This window comes from Lissotriton helveticus, chromosome 6, assembly GCF_964261635.1.
Source record: "Lissotriton helveticus chromosome 6, aLisHel1.1, whole genome shotgun sequence".
Taxonomy (NCBI): domain Eukaryota; kingdom Metazoa; phylum Chordata; class Amphibia; order Caudata; family Salamandridae; genus Lissotriton; species Lissotriton helveticus.
The window spans coordinates 1,403,933,060-1,403,956,598 of NC_136067.1; the positions used below are offsets into that span (position 1 = coordinate 1,403,933,060).

General features: G+C 43.8%; 1 protein-coding gene across 1 annotated transcript in view; it reads right to left on the reverse strand.

The window, feature by feature from the left end:
* PEX7 (peroxisomal biogenesis factor 7) overlaps nucleotides 1-23,539 on the reverse strand; it is a 1,057,085-nt gene that overhangs the window by 996,796 nt on the left and 36,750 nt on the right. Inside the window, exon 2 of the mRNA XM_078649187.1 lies at nucleotides 7,409-7,466. Within this exon, the coding sequence (XP_078505313.1) occupies nucleotides 7,409-7,466 (58 nt within the window). The remainder of the gene's footprint in view (nucleotides 1-7,408; nucleotides 7,467-23,539) is intronic.

Here is a 23,539-nt window from a genome sequence, read left to right on the forward strand (position 1 = left end):
GGATCGTGCAGATGATTGTCTCGCATGGCATGGGACCACCGGTTCATTCCCCACATGTAGAGGATTCACACATACTGTTAGTATGGGAGTGGTATGCCACAGCTATTAACTTTGGCAAAATTCGAGGATAGTTCTTTGAGTTATGCACTTGCATCTGATGTGATCTGTGGTTGACTGATTTGATTACCCAAATAGATGTTATAGAAGTGTTCCACATGTAAAGTAGTAAGACGTAAAATGCAAATATGTTACAAATGTGAAAGCTGTCTCAAAAAATGTTTGTCACAGGTTTGTCTGGATAAGACTTTATTTATTTATTTATTAAAGTTTTGTATAGCGCTGGCTGGACCCGAGGGTATCAGAGCGCTTCACAGCAAATATACATGGGTTAGACCGATAATGCGGACAAAAAGCAGGTCAATGAACAGTACAGTCTATACAATAGCAGCCAGGCGTGAAACAGGGCGGAGAGTCGTAGGCAAGTCAATCAGCTCTGGGGTGAACGAGAACATGAAACTATAAAGTCTGGGTTTAGTTCTAGTTGGTTCCGGAGCGCTCAAGGAAGAGGACTTTGAGTAGCTTCTTGAATTTCGGGAAGGATGCGGTCATTCTGATGTGTGGGGGGATGGAGTTCCGTATCTTGGGAGCATTGCCCGCGAAGGATTTGCTAGATGTTGAAAGTTTCTGGGATTTCAGAGGAATGAGTAGGAGCGTGTTGGAGCTTCTGAGGTTTCTAGACTGCCCGGCCCTTTTGAGCTTGTTGGCCAGGTATTCCGGTTTGCCCGTATGCAGGGCTTTATGTGTGAGGCAAGCTGTGCGGAAGCTAGCTCGTTGGTCAATAGGGAGCCATTTCAGATCCTTCAGAGCTGGGGTGATGTGATCATATTTCTTTGTTCCCGTGATCATTCTTGCAGCTGCATTTAGGGTAGAGGTCAGAGGACGCAGGTGAGATTTGGCTGTTCCAGTCAGAGTGGCAATGCCGTAGTCAATTCTGGAGAGGACCAGAGCCTGCGTGGCCTGTTTCAGGTCTTTTGTGGGGAGGAATGGTTTTAGTTTGTAGAGCAATTTCAGGTTCAGGAAGGCACTTTTGGCAGTTTTTGAGATATGTTCTTTCTTATCCAGTTTGGGGTCAAGGGTGATCCCTAGGGATTTTATGGAGTTCGATGGAACAAGCGGCACATTTAGGGCATTTAAGGCTTTGAGCCAATCAAGAATTTGGGGGTTTTCTTCTTTGTTAGAGATGAGGAGCACTTCAGTTTTTTCCTCATTGAGTTTGAGGTGGTTGGAAGAGAGCCAGAGCTGAACTTCGGTAAGTGTGTGGTTCAGTCTGTGGATGTCCGAGATCGATGTGGTTTCCAGATAGAGTTGCGTGTCGTCCGCATAAAGGTGGAAGGGGATGTTAGCTTTCCTTAGAATTAAGGTGAGGGGCTCCATGTAAATGTTGAAGAGTTGAGGAGAGAGTACAGACCCTTGAGGAACTCCTCTGCTGATGGGAAGAATGTCTGATTCGCAAGTTTTAATTTTTATTCTTTGTGTGCGGTTGTTAAGAAAGGAGGAGAACCATTTTAGGACAGTCTTTTCGAGGCCTGCTCTCTCCTTTAGGACCTTGATTAGTAGGGCATGATCGACTGTGTCAAATGCAGCCGATAGGTCTAAGAGGATGAGAAGGCTGCAATGGTTGGAGTCGAGCGACATGTGAAGATCGTCTAGGACGTATTGCGGTTTCCATACTGCAGCCTTTTCTGAACCCTGATTGATGTGGGTCTAGAAGCTTTGTGTTCTCTAAGTGCTGGGAAAGTTGCGACAGCACACATCTTTCCAAGATTTTGGATAGTAGTGGAAGGTTCGAGACTGGTCTGAAGTTATTCATATCCTGTATGTCAAGGCCCGGTTTTTTTAGCAGAGGCGTGACTTGACCTATTTTAAGGCAGTCCGGGATGGAGCCCTCGCTCAGAGAGCTGTTGATGATCTTGGCCCAGATAGGGGCTAGAGTGAGCTTCAAGTCTTTGGTCACTCTCGGGGGAAGCTGATCAAGGGAGTGGGTTGAGGGTTTGGCGGAGGCTATGAGATTACTTATCAATTCAACCTGGATAGGTTGGAAGGAGGACCAGCGAGTGGATGTGATTGTTGGTCTTAAATGGGAAGTTGTAGCGGGGTGGTCTGAGGGCAACGTGCCGAGAGATCGGTCAATTTTCGCGATTTTTTCGTTGAAGAAGCTTGCAAAGTCGTCACATTGGGATTTGCACGCTACCATGTCTCTTGTTACCGGAATGGAGGTTTGGTTCTTGATGATGTTGAAAAGTTCTTTGGGGCGGTTTTTGGCATTATCAAGGGCCGCGCAGAAGAAGGACGACTTTTTGTTCTTGATATGGTTGTAGTAGCTTTTGCGGGCTGCCTTGAGCTGGTCCCGGTTGCGTGAGGAGGGGTTGGACCTCCAGGATCTTTCCAAGTATCTTAGGTGTCTTCTTTCATCGTTAATGTCGGTGGAGAACCAGGATCTGGAGGGGATGTTTCTTTGTTTTTTTAGTTTCCTTGGTGCCAGCTGGTCTAAGACGAGCTCCAAGTTGGAATGGTAGAGCGAGGTGAGTTCTGTGGTTGAAAGGGGTTCTGTCGTGGTCGGGAGGAGTGAGCTGAGGCCCTTTTCAAGCTTGTCAAGAGGTACTCTCGATAAGTTTCTGATCCATTTGGGGGATGTTTGCGTGGGAGGGACGGAGAGCGCCGGGTAATTGATATGAAAGAGGATGGCGTGATGGTCTGACCAGTCTACTGGGATGATGTGGTCAATTGAAATTGTCTTTTTATCTGCGATGATAGCATCCAGGGTTGCTCCTCTGTGGTGGGTTTCCTCTGTGTAGTGCTGAGTCATGTCAAGGTCATGAATAAGGGTGTTGAGGGATTGAATGAGCGGGTTTTTTGATAAATTCCATCTTAGGTTGAGGTCGCCCAGAATTATGCTGAAATCACTGTTGAGAGCTGTTTGCGTGATCAGATCCGTCAGCTGAGCGCCAAATTCGGAGGTATTGCCCGGGGGATGGTAGAGGAGAAGGCATTGGAGTGAAGGGTGTTGAGGCGAATTGATGTTGACCGCGAGGGATTCAAAGGAGTTGTAAATGACGGCAGGAGATTCAGTGATGGAGAGGTCTCTTTTATGGATAATAGCTATTCCGCCGCCTTTGTGAATGGGCCTGTCTTTGTGTATAATTGAGAATCCGGGCGGCACCAGCGTGTCCAAGATGGGGCTGGATAGAGTGTTCAGCCATGTCTCAGTGATGAAGGCTACGTCCAGGTCCTGTGAGAGGATGGTTTCGGCTATTTCTGTTGCATGTTTGACGGCGGATCTGCAATTGATGAGCATACAGTTTATTTGGGAGTCATCCTGTGAGATATGATTGACCGATGTAGCTCTGGGTAAGGAGGAGAGATAGGGTGGAGGTCTGGCAGCTTTACGACGGGGCGGGTCCATTCCCACTCCAGTAATGACTTGAATTGAGGAGAAGGGAGGGTGGTCAGGGGGCATTGTTAGAGCAGGCTGCCTAGGCGGGGTTTCATAGGAGGTGATGAGGGAGGTCACTTCCTGTGGCGAAAGGGAGGGAGCCGTCCTTCTAGGACTGTCGATTCGAGCCTCAGTCCTGGGATTAGAGAGAAGAGGCTGGGAGCCTGTGGGGGGCTTGGACCCAGTGTGGGTATGAGAGTCAGTCTTGGCGGGAGGCGGCTGGAGGCGCGGAGGAGGGACGTTCAGGGAGGGGGGCTGGAGTTTCTCTAGGGAGGATAGGGTTTCTTTCAGGCCGAGGATCAGAGTCGCGATCTGCGCTTCTAGAAAGTCCAGGCGTTGTGTCAGTTTAGGTTCTGGAGAGTAGGTGGGCGAGTGGGTGGAGTTAGGTTTGGTGTGGGAGAGGTCGTGTAGCAGGACGTCGAAAGGGGGGGTCTGTGACGAGGGGACCGGGTCTAGGTTGGAGTTCGATTGTGGGACCTCTAGTGAGGGAGAGCGGGTTTGGGGCGAGATACTGTTAGGAAGTGAGACGGGAGATGGAGGCACGGGGTTAGCTTTCGTGAATTTTTGGTCAAGGGCAGGGTGGTGGGCGGGGCTGCTGGGCGAGTTACTATTGGGGGGAGTAGTCGAGCTGGGGGATCTGATTGGATTTTCGAGTTCGGGTGGGCGGGGAGTAGGGAAGGAGGGGGGTTGCGGTCTCTTTGGGGGAGGTGCATGTCTTCACTACGGGGGATGGCGTGAGCAGTGGGAGTGAGGGATCGCGCAAGGCGCTGTGATTCAAATACGGCGGGGGGACTGGGAGTTCTAAGGGGAGGTGACTGAGATCCTGTGGGGGTGCGGGAGACGTGGAGAGGGGGGAGGGAGGTAGGAGGGGTAGGGGGGGTGGGGGAGTCCTGGAAGTTTGGGAGAAGGGGGAGGACGTTAGGGGATGTAGGTGCGAGGGGGGTGGGGGGGTTCTGGTAGTTTGGGAGAGGGGGGCGGGCGCTAGGGGCTGTGGGATAGGGGGGAGGGGCTCGGAGGGACGGGTGGATGTTGACGTGATTAAGGGCGAGGGGAGGGGATTGATGGGGTGGATGAGGCATGCTCTGCGGGATAGAAGTTTGGTGAGGGTCACAGGAGGTGGTGGGGCCTGTAAGTAGTGGGTAGAGAGCTATGGTCGTCTTAAGAGTGTGAAAGAGGGAGTCGAAGAAATCGAGGTTGTCATCTTTCGCCTGGATTAGAATGGTGCCATTCTTGAAGATGGAGATGGAGATGTCTCCGGTCAGGGACTGTTGGTTCAGGGGGGAGATCGTTAGTTTCCGGTTGTGTTCTGATACGGTGGTTTTGGAGACTGGAAGGAGTGAGTTAAAGGTGGAGACCCAAGCGTCTGGTCGGGTGGTATGGAAAATGAAGTCTGTTTTTCTCAGTCCTCTCGTTGAGCAATGGTAGGTGTCCACGATAAGAGTTTCAGGGTGTTGTCTAATTAAATTCTGTTTGAGGCGTTTCTTGGCTTTGAAGGAGATACTGTGTGGGAAGGTAAGGGCGTAGGTATTCTGTCCAAGAGGTTGAGTGCAGGGCTGGGGTGAATGTCTAGGCGCAGGGACGGAGGCATTATGGTGGAGCAAGAGATCTGCGTTTGTCTCCTTGGGTCTAGGCGTTGTGCTTGCGTAATGGAGTGCTTAGAGAAGGGATACTCCTTGATTTGCTAGCAGATTTGTAGTACCCAAGGTAGATGATCCACAGAGAACTAGAATGATAAATGTTGTAAATAGGGTTTCCAGAGTCCCTTCGTTAGGGGAAGCTGGTTCCTTTAATAAAATTAGTTTGCCAAGTTAAATGGGAGGAAGACGTTGTAAATAGGGGCCTCCTTAATTGTCTAGCAGATTTGTAGTTACCCAGAGGTGGGCGATCAGCAGACTACTTGGATGATGGGTGTTGTAGATAGCGGTTTCCAGGGACCCTTCGCTGGGGGAAATTGGTTCCTTAAATTACTTAATTCGCTCGGTTAACTGGGAGGTAAACGTTGTAAATAGGGGCCTCCTCTGCCCCTTTGCAAGGAATTGCAGTTTTGGATAGGTTGTCTTCACTCGAGTCTGCTTTCCTTTTCTATTTGGTGTCCCGAGTGGCGGCCATCTTAGGGTCAGGCGGCCTTTAGCGTGAACGATGTGGATAGTGTGGAGGCATTGGGTGAGGCGTCATAGTTGGTCGTTGCTTTTGTTTTTTATTTTTATTCCCCCTGCTACGATGGCGGGGGGGCCTTTATGCGCCCAATGGGTTCCTCTATTCTGACGAGGTCTCGTTTCTTTTGGAGCTGGCGGCCATCTTGGGACAGGCAGCTCCGGGGGGAAAGGAGCGTCGAGACCGGCGCGGGGCCCCCAGCCCTTCGTGGCAAGCTTTGTCTGATCTGGTCACTCTAACAGATTCCTAACCCCCTTCGACCACCTTGGTGGGGCTCTAACCATTTGAGTTTGTGAACTAGAAAGGTCAACAGACCGAAACATTACTGGGGATTGTTCGGGTCTTGAAATCAGGAACTGCCATTGTGGGTCAAATGCACCATGATGTCTGACTCTCATGCTGCAATCCATGCATAGACTTAAGGGGGTTACTCTGAAGGTGGTTGGACCACATCCGATCGCTCGTATGATGTAGTCTGACCGCCTTCTGTTGCTGCGGTCCGACCAACACTTTACAATGTGTGGGGTCAGAGGCAGCAGACGGAAGGACATTCCGGCGCATTCCGACGGGCTCTGACCCTCGGAGGGTCAGTAATCCATACAATTGGGGCAGTGCCTGTGTAGCTTTCTAAACCAAAGCAGAACATTACAGCCTGCTCAGGCACCGCCACCGCCACCACCGTAGGGATTACAATGTCCCTTTCCACCTGTCCTTTCATGGCGGTTCGCACGTCATGAAAAGGCAGGCGGAAAGTGACTTTGGGGCCCCTAGCAGGGCCCTCTTTCCCCTGGCCCTCCGCTATGGGGCCTGGGCTAAACATCCCTGCTCCAAGTGGCAGACACGACACAGTGCCTGCCACACGGTGCAGGGATGTTTTTAAAGTGTACATTTTCTATTGTGGCATGTGCTGCAGCACAAGCCGCAATGGAAAATATACACTTTTGGTCGCATTGTAATAAGGGCAGCAGGACCATCGACTCCTTGTCCGGCAGTCCCGCTTCCGCTACGGTGCAGGTCCGACGAGAGTCCGACCGGCATCGTAATGATGCCCTTAGTGTGAGCGTATCAGACCCACATATTATCCTTCCCATGGAGACTGCCAAGCAATAGCTCAGAAATCAGTTTTGTGTGAATTGCAGCTCAATCATTTGAGTGTCAGAGGAGCTTCAGCTCAGCAATGTAGTGTCTGGGGAACTGCAGCTCAACCAATCCAGTGTCACAGGAGTTGCAGCTTGGCCAGTCATAAGGATGGGCATCTATCCAATCATATTACTGACTGTGACAACCCCGTTATAATTAGCCAGCAAGGTAGGAGTCAAGACAAAATCTCAGCACCATCCAGAGAAATGTATTTGCTGAGCTCATCGATTGACAGAGTAATCTCGGGTGTTGCTGTGATGCAGGAACTTTTCAAATCTGCAGTAGTCTAACACAAGATGAGTGACACTTGGCAGTGCTGAAAATATTTTTTTCTAAAAGGGGATGTCCCTGTCTACCACCGCTGATCGAACTGCTGCACAGATGAAATGGCCACATGCTATTTGTTAAATTCCAGGTCACAACAGTTACAAATCAGTAAATTGCCGATGACTCCATATTCAATGAATGCGAGTTACAATAAATCAATGGTTGATGATCAATATTTGAATGACACAAAAACCAATGGCTGAAATGGGATGGCCTTTTCTCTCTCTCTCTTTCTATAGGACCTGTAATTGCAAGAAGACCAACCATTCCTAAAACGTTGAAGTATTTTGTTACCTTCTTAAAACACTGATCCCCCGTTCAGTTTGTTCCAACACTATCAACGACCCACAACCTGAAACAGAAAAAAGAGAATATAGCATGACTATGTCTCCCCTTCCAACCAGGCGCCAATTTTGAATTAGTAATATTCTGCGCCAAACAGCCTTTTTAAACAGTGGTTATAACTAACTCCCATTACAACTTAGAATACATTCTTTGAAACTGTAATATCTGAGTGCATTTAGTCACTAAAACCTTAACACTTGTAACATAAATGCACATAAATTGAAGAATTCCAAGTGAGCTGAATCAAACAGAGAAACTATTATCTCCTTTCATAGTATGCTTTTTCAGTTTTAAATCCTTTTGATTATCTATGCAATAACCTGCCTCTTCATCATTTGTTCCATCGTCTGGTTAATATCCTAATGCCTAATGTACAATAATATACAGCATTTAACTCTTTGGCCATCACTCAATACCTATTAGGCGTTGCCTTACAGGGAAATACCAAGACTGCATGGTTGGGTATTTTTCCCAGCACAATTTTCGTGGGAGGCCAAGTTGCAGTCCTTGTAATGAGGATCACAGTTTGCAAATCAATTTCCACAGGTTTTGACTTCATTCTGAGCCCTGTTCCCTGGGTGGTTTTCACCTGGCGAAATCCGCAGAGGGCGTAAATCACAGCAGTTTTTTCCCCACAAAACTCGTAATTCAGATTTGGATGGAATGTGCCATTCTTCCGGAAATGGGATTTCCTCCAAAACTGTATGGCTGTATTGCAACCTTCATTATCAGGTGGTAAAAGAAGATATGTAATGGCCAGAATCTGCACCTTAACCCATATCAATTTTGGCAACAAATAGTGCTTACTGATACTGTGTCAACATGCTGTACTAATGGTCCTAAATGAAGGGATTCTCTTTCACAAAGCTAAATATTTTCAAAGCAACCCCCTCGAAGTAACGTAGTGTCTAATTCCTTTCAGACGCCCGTGTCGTGTTGAGCGGAACAAGGAAGAGCACGATAAATGGTATTGGTTGTGAGACATTTTCACCTTGCAGCCTGGCATGGAGTGTATTGAACAATTAGTAGGCAAATGTAAACTCTCTTAATATTCACTGGCAGCTTAAAGTCACTGGTTTGCTAGAAAAAACAATACACGGCTTGAAATACAAAGTAACTACTAAAGATTTTTTTTTAAGTTAACAGAGCACCTACAATGAACTTAAACTTAAAATAAAATACTAGCAAAATGACAAGAATGGAGACCAATTTGGATAGTAAAGTATAGGGTCTCAACTTCAGATTCCTATAAGTTAGGATAACTACAGAGCAAAAGTTTAAATTGTAACAATGGGAACTAAAATACATACTTTATCATAAGACCCTTGTTCAACAAGAAAAACATACGGTCCTGCAGACAAGCGGTGGTAGCAAGTTTCTCTGGAGAGGACGTTCAGCTGAGTTGCCGTCTGGTAAACTTTTTGACAATAGTGGACACAAAGATAAAAGATAAACAACCAATGAACGAAAACACAAGGAATCACCACATAAACGTAAAGATAACCTAGGGTGGGAGGAGCCACTCATCAAAACTGTAGCAGATGAGCTGTCCAAGTTACAAATTAAATGTTGCTGCTACCATTGCTATTTAATTGTATAAGATGGCTCTTGAAAGACCGCAAATGACAATTTTTGCACATAACATACGCCCATTGTGGCATCTCCAGCACGGGACTTGAACAAAAATACCCCAGTGATGCTTAGCTTCAAATTTTTAACTCAATTTATTGACTTCTCACGTGAAACTATGTTAATGTGCACAACTTGACTTCTCTGCTTATTATTCTACTTTTTTTAGGTAAATTATTGCAAGGGTTTTAATTATTCATGCAAATAACGATATTCTGTTCTTATCATAAATGCTGCCAGCCGAAATTAGCATTAATTTAGATTCCTAATAGACTGGTGAATAACTCAGAGTTCTCTTAGGAAACCTATAAAGAAAAATGTAAAACCCACCCCAGATTCTACAGGATTTATTTCTCTTGACCTAGGAAAGGAATGAGGAAACGAGCTGGGTCTAAAGCTTGGCTCAAACAAGGGGGAATGTTCTGAGAAAACTTATTTTAGCTCCACTATATCTTTTAGAAGTGGCCCTTAGCCCTACCAAACCAGGATAGCTTGGTAGAAATAGTTCAAGCAATACCACAAATGAGACATTTGAACTCTAACAAACAGATCACTTTGAGTTCATACAGGCAAGGATTGGTCGTCAAAATCAAAAGTTCATCTGTTACCTTTTACCATATAGAGGGAACTGACACCACCCTACTGCAAAAGGAGAAATAACATGAACTGTTGCCAAAGGAGGTCTACCCGGAAATATTGCAACTGATTAAAAAACTCATACTTTTTAGCAACTGAACAGATTGAGTCATCATCATCATCATAATACGTTATTCAGTATTTACCAACCATAAAAGTGCAATTGAGTCAATGAGATGAATTACTGCCCAATGGATCCCTATATCAGGTGTTTTCATATCTAATCTAACAACTCAGCAAGGTTGTGAATTGCCTAATACATTCACTCTGAGGGAAAAGTAGTTAAGGCTCCCAGTTGTATGGTCTTTTATCATGTTTCCATCTGTATTTATCCATATTTATATTTTGCTAATTTGATTTGTATTTATCCACTTTTTTTTTAATGAAGCTCAAAGTATTATATTTTTTCATTTATTTAACTGATAAATATACATTCTAACAAATTCCCAAACTGGTTTCAGTGATATGAAAACCTACAGACGATAAATCAATACACATATGAAAACATGCAATTTTTAGGTTTAACCTTGTGCATATTTACTGTTCATAAGGTCATTACTAAAATGTTTTTCTTTTCTAACACCATTACCTAGCAGTCATGACTGACAACATGTAGAATCACTCAAAAAGCAACTTAATTTCCATTTTGTCCACATTAAAAAATACAGACAGAATAATGTTTTTTGTGTTTGTATTTAACTGCAAAAATCTGTAAAAAAGGAAAACATGAAGACTTACTCTTGCACCCCTAAAGTAACAGCAAGTAGTGAGAGGTAAGTTAAAGGGGGTTTATTTGCCAAACTGATATCCCTGCAACAGGAGCATAGCTATCCCTCGGCAAGCTCTAGTATAACTGACTTCACTGGAAATCCCGCTGAATACATCGAACATAGAATGCAGGCTGCCCCTACACTCCACATTTCTATACAAGGTTCCTAGCACGTGGCATCATAAGACACATAAGCACAACACATCTTCCCCCTTACAAATGAACATTATACAAAAGAAAAAAGAAACTAACAATAAAATTCCAACTTATACAAATAAGAATTCATCAACAAACATGTTGTTCATACTATAAGACATAATTCCTCAAATATGCAGGTAGTTTGCGACTCCTAACATTTCTTTGCACAGAATTCCCATCACCTGCCGCTTGAAACGCCACCACTGCATCACCAGCGACCAACACTGAGGCATTACTAGATTATTATTATAATTATAATTATTATTATTATTACTATTAATATTGCTTATAAAGCGCATCTGACACCCTAAGGGTAACCTGGCGCTATGGTAAAAGAGGTAAAACTAGGTGTAGAAAAAACTGTAACTCCTGTCCAGTAGAACTAACAGGGCACCGGCGAGCACGCCCGGGGAAAGAGCAAAGTTTTGACCCTTTGCCTAAACTGCAGAAGGTTATGTATGTGTCTAACTTCCAATGGAAGTTTATTCCAAAGGCAGGCAGCTGCCGTGCAGAAGGCCCGGCCTCCTGATTTGACCTTCTTGACTCTATGAACCCTCACCAAATTTGCCAAAGAGGAACGCAGCATTCGGGAGGGAGCATACCAAATTAATTTGTCCTGTAAAAGTTTGGGTCCCTGTCCATGCAGGGCCCTAAACATTATGCAAAGGGCCTTGAATTGGACTCTCTGCAGAACTGGCAGCCAATGCAAATCAGAGAGTGACAGTGAGGCAGAGGAGCAACGTGATCGCCCTAGTGCTATTTTCGCAGCCATGGTCTGTATTCTCTGCAATCTATCGATCATATATTGCGGAGACTCTAGGAGCAGAGCATTGCAATAATCCAGTCTACTAAGAATAGCCCCCCGGCTATCAACGCTCTAACCTCCAGGGAGAACAGCGGAAATTTTTTCCGGAATGCTCTAATCAGACTAAAGCAAGTTCCATCTGTCTTATTGACATGTTTCTCCAGTGTTAGTTTGTTATCAAACATGACTCCCAGGTTGCGTACAGCCTTACTGGGAGCCAAAGAAACACCCGAGGAAGTTGGCAAAAAGTTCAGGGGAAGTGGAGATGGAGTTCTCACTACTCCACAATGCAAAATCTCTGTCTTCTCAGAGTTGAATTGGAGAGAATTCTCCCTAAGCCAGGTTGCTATATCCTGTAGACACACATGAAAGTCTGCAAGAGACACTGAGTGCTCACCCTCTAGAGACAGGATAAGCTGGGTGTCGTCCGCGTAGTTTACAAAATTAACATTATGAGACCTGATGATGGCAGGTAGAGGACTCATATAAATGTTAAATAGGATAGGGCTTATCGCCGATCCCTGCGGAACACCATGTTGTATATTAAAAAACCTAGCCTGGAAAGCTGGGAGAGTTACTTCCTGTTGTCTGTTGGATAGGTAGGAATGGAACCACTTGAGGGCGGTGCCTGTCACTCCCACCCCTTCAAGCCTGGACAGGAGAATTCCATGGGTTACCGTATCGAATGCGGCAGACAGGTCGAGAAGAACCAATATGGCCGACTGTCCCCTCTCTGCTCGCATTCGTTGATCGTCCATAACGGTCACCAGGGCGGTCTCTGTCCCATGACCTGGGCGAAAGCCAAACTGTACTTTGTCCAGAATATTATTTATTTCTAGGAACTGGGAAAGCGCTCTACTAACCACTCGTTCCAGAATTTTCACTGGATATGGCAGGAGGGAAATTGGTCTATAATTTTTTAAACAGGCTGGATCAAGTGTTGCTTTTTTTAACAGATGTCTCACCGACGCCTGTTTCCAGCAGGCCGGCACAGAGCCATTCCTCAAGGACTGATTACAAATGTTCCGTAATTCCGGAAAAAGCTCAGAAGCCAGCCCCTTCCATATTTTATGTGGCAAAGGATCCAAAGGTGAGCCCGAGGATACTTCCATAGCCATTTTTTCAAATTCGTCTGCGGAGAGCATATCAAAATGATCTAGGGGGTATAGTTTCTCCCCCTCTACTCGGCTAGCAGCGAATGGATCGTTGGGCAGAACGTCCAAGTTTAACCCATTAAGGATATTATTGATCTTGTCCTCAAAGAAGATTGCCAGTCTAACACATAATCCAAAAAATTATGCATTTCACCAGACTCTAAGTGTGTACTATTATCTGTTATGATAACATTGGGAACACCTTCTTCCAGGAAAATGTCCTTCAATAGAAGAATGATAGCTATCTCTTTCATGAGTTGACAATTAACCACTTCGAATGAACATCAACCACCACCATGGCATACCCCCCCTCATTCCTCAGCTCGAGCATAGGTCCGATAAAATCTAGACTCAAAGTATGCCGAGGTCTGCCAGGATCAGATATGTGACACGTCTGATTTCAGTTTCTCCTCAAACTCTTTTCACCCTCCTTGCACGCCATTCAATTCTCAACCCATTTATCCACTTGTTCATTTATACCAGGCCACCACCAATTTTCCCTCAGCATTTTCCTAGTTTTAGACTGCCTAAGATGCCTCTCACATGCCATCCCTATCAATCTGGACTGAAGACCACACGGTGGCACGAAATTCTCACCTCACATCAACACCATATCATCACAAAAAGACAATTCCTTAAGAAATTTCATGTAATGTCTGACCTATACTGCCACAGTGCTTTCCCTCCTATCACCGAACATCACCAACCGTTTATTTTCTAAGATTATGGGATCAAATGCCATCTCCTCAACCCATTTGTCTTTACAGATGGCATGCATGCCTCCTAGTTCAAACACATCCTGCACAGAAGCCAGCACACCTTCTTTTGCTTTGGCTAAAACAACTGGTTCATCCACTACCTGCCAACCTAGGGACAGTCTGGACAAGCAATCTGCTTGATATGCTCTTGAATCACTGAATATGCACAATATCATGGCATTACTAATGGAGTCTAGCCACCAACCTTCATTAACCTAGCCAAGCCATTACCTGCATCCCATCAGCAACACCTTGACCAACGGTTTGTTGTCCATGAATAAAAGAAACTTAGTTCCCCACAGGTAGGTCCTGCAATATTCTGCCCCCACGCTGCAGATAACCCTTTGCGTTCAATGACTGAGTAATTCCTCTCAGAGATGGTCAAAGTGCGGGAGGCAAACGCAACAGTTTTCTCGCCTTAAGTATGTACTGTCAAAGCAAACAAATTCATTAATAGGGACAAGAAGAAGGGCACATACAAGGTTTCAAAGAAAGTGGCTTTATTGCCAATAAAAGCTGCAGCTTGAGATAATTTGCAGGAGTGCAAAGTGATCTGGTTTTTCAGTAAGCAAGCCAGTTCTTATATACAGTTTTCAGAACCTGCATACATTAATTATTAACAATGACATCATGGTGTGACCATGCTAGAATTAGGTCCACGTGTACATTACAGTATCAAGGTGCATTTCAAAAATATGTCTACGTTCACAGTTTACATTAGTTGCAATACATCTGACCATGCAGCTATAGGTTAATCTTTAAACTACCGCCGCCTCCTGACTTTCAACCTTGCCTTGACCGGTTATCTGGAAATGTCAATGTGCAATGTTGATCTGATGTCAGCAGAGGCCCGTGTTTTCTGCTTTTCCATACAGATGACGCACTTGCTATCTATGTTATCTATGCTGAGCAAACACTGCCCTTTCACTTAACCGGGCGAGGGGCAGAACAAACTTGGCACGTCCTAGGTCAGCGAGCGATTCTTAGAAAGGTCTCGCTGAACTGACTCTGTACATGGGTGAAAGCTAGTAATACATTAAACAAGTAGGAGCTACAGTAGAATGAGCACGCACACGTTCACCATCTATCCTTTTCTGGTTTTAGCTGAATTTCAGACAACTTAATTTAACTCTCTGTGTACCAGCTGTGCATCATGGAGCAGCATTTCATTATGACTAGTGGGCTTATTTTATTAGCAAGCAGGTTAAAGACAGAAATTAATATAAACTACGGTTCAATTTAATATTTTCATTCAACAAAGGGCCAACTTATTTTTCATCTTTTACAAATCGACCCTTTGAACCTCAGTTTAAAATAATTTCATCACGCAGCATATCACAGTCTAATAATTATATTGTTCATTCTTATCAATGTCAGAAATGTCTATGTTCATTAACTCAGTAGTGGCTGTTTGCATCAGCATTCTTTCTTTTTCCTTTAATTTCCTCACTGGGCATTTAGTCAGCTGTCCCAATAGTTGACAGCACATTGGCAGGCAATTAATTAATAGGCAACAGCCTATTATTAGTAGGAAAATTGTTATGAACACCATTCCTATCTTCCAACCCCATGCGCTCAACCAACTCCAAAGTGAACCTCCTATATCCCATGTACCAGACTCCTGATGTGCTTCTACACCTATATGATGTAATCTTTTTATTGCTTCCCTGACAGTAACAGAGGTGTCAGGGACATAGGTACAGCAGGACGCCCCTATAACTGCACAGACTCCTCCCCTTTCTGCTAGCATCATGTCAAGAATCATTCTATTTTGTAATGAAACTAATCTCACAGCTTGAAGCTCTACTGTAATATTTTCAAGTACACTTGTAGTTTCGTTTATTGTTGCTTCGAGTAGTCTGGCTAATCTACGTATATCCCTTGAGTTGATAGATGGACCAACCCATGGTATTATTCCTTTAAATATATCACCTGCTATTTCTGCTGCTGTATCTCTTTGATCCACACTCCTTCTGCCTCGCCGTGGTGCATGTCTTTGCATGTCCCTTCGTACTTCCTTTGTGTCTTTTATCGCTATAGCAGGTAATACAAAACCTAGGTGACAACAACCACTCCAACTTGTTGGAAGCCATGTATAAGCCTTATCTCCACAAATGAAATAAATTGAGTCACCTACGTAAAATGGAATGCTAATATTTCCGGCCGTCATTTCAAATGTCATATTGCAATTTGTACTATTGCCCACCTGATAGGTCCCGTTACTCTTAATACAAATACTCCCTATTGCGTTGTGTTTTCTTAATTTTAACTTCAAAAATGGTATATTCTTATTTGCCTCTTTTGATGGGCCTGCTATCCCAATGCTTGTATTCTGAGTTGGAAAGATTGGGGTAAAGATGTCAGACAGGGGAAATGTTGCATTCTGCTCTACTACCTCCGTGCAATTTCCCAGTGTCAGAATCTCTGCCATATATTTGTTATATAATGTTCCTGCAGGCGGAGCCATAGTTGCCCCTGCACCACCAGAGGTGCTTTTCTTTAAATTCTGTAAAACAGCTATTATCTCTATCTTTACTATTGTTACGTAAATAGCGTAACAGGATGCTGCGAAAGGCAGTGGGACTTGAACCAGGGGCAAACTTTGGTCTACCGAAGCTGGGAATTGCAAACATATCCAGCAATCTCCCCTTGGTAATATTTTATTGGTATGATGCAACAAAGTCACAAAAGTATTGTGGTGCATATCTTCTCTGTGGGCTATTTCTTCAGGTGACAAAGTGTATGCAGGTATTGTAGCAGGTGTTGTTGGTGCTGGGATCAATTTTTCCATAGGATAGAACACATCTAATAGATATACAATAATTAATGCTAGCAATAACAGACAGAATATCACCCCAGGTATACACATTTTAGACTTGTACCATTTTTTCTTCATTTTTAAAGCTGTATTTTCCCTATCCATACCTATCTATTCTTATACTCTTGTTAATTGGATGTAGAGCTATTGATGACACTATGTTGTGAATTATCACTGTGAATTTTTACTATAATATAAGCTAAACACACAAAAAGCATGAACACATATAAGGTGAGGCTGTAGTACAGAATATATTGCGAACAACTATTCGTTAATATTTCAGATGGTCTCTGAGAATTTCTTGGTACTTCTCGCCTCCCAAAGATATGCATGTAATTTTGTAATGCACGACCCTTTGATATATATCAGTTGGTGGTGCAGCCACACTTACTTTCACAGGAGTGTCCACTATACCTCACCCCTCAGGTAATTTTCTAAAGCTAGCTGTCTCGACGACCTGGAAAAAGTTCTTTGCTGGTTGCTGCAGCAGCACGGGTGCTCGCAGTGACAGGAGGACTCGCAAATACCTCCCGGATCAGTTCATCTACTAATGGCTGCAGTGGCACGGGCACTATGCAGCTACAGGAGGACTCGCAAATACCTCCTGGATCAGTTCATCTACTAATTACTGCAGTGGCACGGGCACTATGCAGTTACAGGAGGACTCGCAAATACCTCCTGGGTCAGTTCATCTACTCAACGTTGAACTTCCCTGATGAAGTGTGCTAAACTTTTCTTGTTCTGCAACTGAGCTATTACTCCTGGTGGTAGTGTGCAATATACCTTAGTTGTATTTTCTTAGTCTGAAAGTACTCTACTCAAGGCTTCTTGTAATGCTATGCTATTTAAATCTCGCATTAGTTGGTATTCTAGCTGATCAAATACTTCCTCAAGGCAAATGAGTGCATTTTCATTGTCTTCCTCACTGCTATTCTCAAAGTCAAAAATTGTCGTCAAAATATCTGTTAGGATGATATCTAGTAGTAATACTTCACCTACTTCCTGTAGAAGATCAGGTACTGGAATCACTGACATTTCATCTCCTTCTTCTTGGTAGATCTTAAGTTGTACCTTTTTTCCTCTTTGACTGGTTCTGGTGTTGGCGTGTGTTGCTGACCTGTGTCTTGACTGGATGCCGTCTCAGTGGGTGCCCTTTTTATATGGCTGGCATGAATCCAGGATTTGTAGTTGGTGCACTTCACTGCTGTCTTTGTAGCGAGCAGCACCTGCTGCGGTCCCTTCCAGCGGGCTTGGAGGCAGTTGGACCTCTGGAATGCTTTGATGAGCACCCAGTCTCCAGGCTTGAACTTGTGCCCCTCGACCTGCAGTGGCTCTGGAAGTGCTCCCTTCACGTGCTGGTTGATAGAAGCAAGAGTACGTGTAAGTGACATGCAGTAATCATTCAACAGTTCATTCGTCATCATAGGCAGAGCATTTTTGTCTGGAACTCCCCAAGCTACCATCGGCAACCCAGTGACAATCTCGTGTGCACTGAGTTTGGTCTTGGCATCTGGTGTGCTCCTCATGCTCATCAGGGCAATAGGTAAGGCATCCATCCAGGTCAATTTTGTGTCAGCACATATTTTAGAGATTTTGGCCTTGAGCACGCCATTTTTTCTTTCCACTGCGCCAGCGGCCTCTGGATGGTAGGCACAGTGTAGCTTCTGCTGTATTCCCAAGGCTTTGCATGTCAGTTTTATTAGTTCATTACAGAAGTGACTGCCATTGTCTGAAAATATTGTTTTTGGGACCCCAAAACGTGGGATCAACTCCTTTATCAGGCACTTGGCTGTTGAGATGGCATCATTGCATTTTACCGGGTATGCCTCTATCCATTTTGAATACATGCACACCACCACCAGGATATACCTATACTTATTTGTAGGGGGCATCTCCACATAGTCTATTTGCAGGGCTTCAAATGGCATCGTTGGCTTCTGAAAATGTCCCTTGGGTACTGGAGCAGTCTTACCCACATTGTACTGTGCACATACCATACATGTTTGACATATCTCCTGTGCTATCTTTCTTATGTTCTTGTTCACCCAGAATTTGTCCATGCAATTTACAATTGCATCCCTGCATATATGTGCCGGGCCATGCATGGCCAAACACATAGAGTAGACCATCCTGTCTGGTAACATATATTTATCTTTGGCATCATTCATCCAACATCCTTGAACAAATGACCCGTTCTTTGACCAACTCATCTGTTCTTCTGCTGTTGCTCCTTGTTGCATTAGTCTTATACCTTCACTTGTTAGATCTAGTGACTTCACTTCATCAGGTAATTCTTGGACCGTTAGTACTAGTGCTGCATTATTTCTTGCTGTCTGTTTTGCTGTAATGTCAGCAAATGCATTTCCCTGGCCTACCTTGTCTGTAACTTTCTTATGAGCACTGCATTTAACTATGGCCAATTTCTTTGGAAGTGCCAAGGAATTAAGTAATTTAGTGATCAGCACTCCATGCTGTATCTTTGTGCCTTGTGAGGTAATAAAACCTCTTTCCTTCCAGAGTCTTCCAAAGGAATGTGCCACATTAAAGGCGTATTGGCTGTCTGTATATATGTTAACACACCTTCCTTCAGATAATTCACAAGCTCGTGTGAGTGCCACAATTTCTGCTGCTTGTGCAGACAACTCAGGTATCTTACAGGACTCAACTACAGTTCTATTTGTTACAACTGCATAGGCTGCTGATGTATTTCCATCCTCTGTTCTAAGGCAGGACCCATCCACCCACAGTTCTCCTTCAGCATCTGCATAGGGTGTATCAGTCATGTCAATTCTACCCTTCGTTTGTTCTTCAGTTAACAGAATACAATCATGGTCTGAATCCACTAAATCATCAGTGGGGACAGGTAACAGAGTGGCAGGGTTAAGTACATTGCATTTGTGAAGTGTCACATGTGCTGCGAATAAACAGATCTCATACTGCGTGAGCCTGGCATTTGTGAGGTGCTGCGTGCGTGTCTTATTCAGTATCAACTCCACGGCATGTGGAACATAGACATCAACTTCATGTCCCATTATAATGCTTTCTGCACGTTGTAGTGCTAAAGCAGTTGCTGCAACAGAACGTATACAGGAAGGTAAAGCCTTGGCTACAGTATCCAAGGTGGCAGAGAAATATGCGCATGGTCTTTTGTGGTCACCAAATTGCTGGCATAGAACCCCAAGAGCACTCCCGTCAGACTCATGGACATAGAGTAGGAAAGACTTAGAATAGTCTGGTAGGCCTAAAGCAGGAGCAGAGCAGAGAGCTTGCCGAATGGCAAGGAAGCTTTGTTCATGTTCTGGCAACCACTGAAGGGGTTCGGGAGTGTCCTTGTGGGTCAGGGCCAATAAGGGTTTTGAAATCAAGGAGAAGTTAGCAATCCACTGTCGACAATAGCTGGCCATACCTAAAAAGGCTCGCACTTGCTTTTGGGTGCGTGGCACTGGTGTCTGTAGAATCAATTTAATGCGCTTGTCATCCAATCTTCTCTGCCCTTTCGACAGGATGTGTCCTAAATAAGACACTTCCTGTTGAACAAATTGTAGTTTCTCTGGGGAAACTTTGTGACCACGTTCAGCTAGGAAATTCAACAAATTGATGGTGTCAGTTATACATTGTGGCTCAGAGTTGCTGCCAATCAGCAGGTCATCTATATACTGTATTAGCACAGAATCTGGTGATAAATTGAAAGTATCTAGTTCTCTTTTCAAGGCCTGATTGTAAATGCTTGGACTTTCTGTGAACCCCTGAGGAACCTTCCTAAAACAAAAGGTCCTCCCGGAGACTGAGAATGAGAACAGATACATGCTACCCTCATCTAATGGAATTGAGAAGAAGGCATTCTTCAAATCGATCACTGAAAAATATGCCATTTCTGGTGACAATGTTGACAGTATTGAGACTACATTGGGGACGACCGGGAACTGAGGCACCACAATCTTATTAATTTCCCTGAGATCAAGAATGAATCTATAATTCTTTTCAGTAGTATTTCCATCTCCCTTTTTAAGGACCGGTAAAATAGGGCTGTTGCAAGGACTGCCTGTTATTTCTTTCACAATTCCTTCTTTGAGCAAGTCAGTTACTATATCCTGCAACCCCTTTAGGCCTTCTGGAGCTATTCTGTACTGAGGTATCCTTGGTAATTTCACATTCTGTTTAATTGTAATTGTTACAGGTGTCATGTTCATTCTTCCTGTGTCATTTTTATGTTTCGCCCAAATTCTTGAATCTATTTGATCCAATATGTGTGCTGGTATAGTTTTTATTCCTATTGACAGTAAACAGTTGTCTATTTCCTCTGTCATTGGCCCATCTACTTCCAAGAATACTCCATCTGCCCTACACGTAATTGTTGCATTCATTTTCTTAAGCAAGTCTAATCCCAACAAATTAAATGCACATTTTTCTGATATTAGAAATGAATGGGTGTCCTGTAGTGGGCCTATACTGTATTTCAAGGGAGCCGAAATTGGGCTAGTTACAGGTATGTTGGTGAATCCCACTGACTTATTTATTTTTCCCGAGAGAGGAACATCTGGAAACTTTTTCTTTGTTAAGGAGGAATTGGTGGCCCCTGTATCTATTAGTAATTCCACAGGTGTACCTTCAATCTTACCCCTGACATATGGTCCAGTGGGATCTACAGGGATTACCATCCTCTGTATTAACTCTCTCGGGCCTCCCTATCGTGCATAATAGTCCCATTCCTCTTGGGGCCCTTCCTGATATATTCCATCGTAAGGGTGATGCACCTGCATTTTTGGTATTTGTGCATTATCAAAGAAATTTGTGTTGGGGGGATAGTCTGTAGGGGCAGGTTGTGAGTCACGTCCTTGCTGTTGATAACCAGCTCTTCCCATGCTCCTACCCCGACCTCTTGATCTCCCCAACCCACCCCCTCTCTGTGACTGTTTAAGGGGGTGTGGGCATTGAGCTCTCCAATGATCATGACCCCCACAATTAAAGCATCCTTGTGTGTGTCCTTGTTCATTTGTGGTGGTATGCTGTGCAGGGGGAGTAGAAAACGACCTTTGTGGACCCCCACGGCCTCTTCCTCTACCCCTTCTTATTTCTCCTCTGCCGCTATACTGGTTTGCCTGCTGAATCAAAACTTTAGTTTTTAACTCTTTTAATTTGTTATTTTTACTTTCCAAGTCCTTTTTACCTAGCATTTCGTAATACTGTGCCAATTGTAAAACTTCTGTTAGTGGTTTGCATGACCAAGTAGGGTTGTATTCTAGAATCCCTTTTTTAATAGATGGTTTTAAATTATTTACAAAACAAGAGACAAGTGCACTCTGTGTTGCTTCCTTTTCAGTATCTAAACCACTTGAAGCTGTGAAGACTTTCTGTATTCTAGCGAAAAACCCAGATACTGTTTCTTCAGTGTCTTGAATGCATGCATTTAATTTTGACCAGTCTATTTGTTTTCTGGGGATCAGTGTATTTACTTTAGCCATTATTTTTGCTGGTAAGGCTCTAATCTCATCTGATATATCATCTCCTCCTTTTCTAGTTTCTGAAGTTATATCGTCCCATTTTATTTTGAAAAGTTCATCATCTTCTCTCCTTATTTTTCCCCAAATGTCTGGTGGTAATATTATAGAAAACATTTGTTCAATGTCATCCAATGTCAGAGTGCCAACTCTTAGTATTATTTCTGTTTGCCTGTACCATTCTTCTCTATTTTGTCTAATGTCTGGAAACTGAAGCGCAAATCTATGTAATTCAACATTTGACCATGGTGTGTGAACTTTAATAGTGGGCTTCCCTTCCTGACTTCCTGGTACTTCTCTTAATGGCAGGGCTCTAGAAGTGGAAAGAGTACTATCTTCTTCTTTTTTAGAAAGAGTACTATCTTCTTCTTCTTTACTTTTTTTCTTTTGTATACATTTTTGTTGTAGTATCAGAAGAGTATCTATCCATTCGGCTAATATCTGGACAGCCTCTAGTATCTCTGTGCTTAATGCCCCTACATCATCTATTGCTGCTGAGATCGTGTTGCTATGAGCACGGGACAATCTGTCAGGTTGGGGGTAGCTGTGTTCCTCTGGCCAAAATTTGGCCCAATCTTTAAACCAGTTGTAACTTTTTTTGTCCAATTTATGCAAAGCACTGCGTTGAAGTGCAGGCGTGAAATCTGGGGGGAAGCGACATTTTGCAGTACGCCATGCAGCGGTACCATATTTCATAACGTCCATCACCCATTCGTGTATCATTTTCTGTTCTTTTTCTGATATTTTTTTGTCGTAACCCCTGTCTACCAGAGTGAGAGAGAGGCGTGTCATGTAGTGGTATAGGTACTGTCTTGCTAGGTGGTGATGTATGTTGTGGTGTGTGTGTCTGTGCTGCTGATGGAGTTTGCATTGTTTGTGGGCTGTATGGTGGTGGAGTTGTTAGTAATGCTTCTATTACAGGATCTTCGGTATCTTCCTGTTCTAAGGGAGCATTAGGTAGAGTTGGGTAAATATCTGGTATTGGCTCGTGAACTGTGAAGCATTTGTCTACTTCCATTTCCTTTTCCCTACAATTACTTACATGTCTTTCTTCCCATTTCTGCCTATCATGTACCATTGCTTTTCCTTTCATACTTTTAGGTTCGCATGAGAATCTTGAAGCTACATATGACCTCCATGCATGGAAAGCATCCCACTGCAACAAACGTACCTTCTTCCCTTTCTTTTCACGTTCTCTTAAACAATCTTCTAAATAAAGCATTTTATCTTTATCAAACGTGCCATATTCTGGCCATTGCAATTCAGTATTTTTCCTGGTGTAATGAGTCCATTGATCTAAATGGACAATTGCAGAGTATCCCTTTTTCCTTGACACGTACCATGCTGGGGTACCGCGAGGTGCTGTCGGCTGAGTGACATCTAATGCTGCCCTGCGGCCTTTAGCTGTGCTCAGAAATAATTTACTAAGCATTTTTTAGTTATGTATGTATGTATTTATCAATTTATTTTCTAGATATACACTGTTCTACACTTTATTTAAACACTGTTGTACAACCTATTTCAGTAATATGCATATTTTTCTAGACGTCTTTCAGAAGCATGCTCTGTCTAAAGGCGACCACCCACGGTCCCTCCTCCTGTCCTTGAGATCCTCAAGATCTTTCACAGGTTGGACAGTCTTCCTCAGGTATCTTACTTAAAGGCACCCTCAGACCTCCTCTAGAGACCCCTAATGAATCTCAGTATATACCTTCTAATGTAGTTTTTTAGAAAAATACTATTCATTTAATACAGTTGAGTTCAGTGCAATTAAGCACTGCCTACCTGATCATCAGACCAGTCAGTATGATGCCG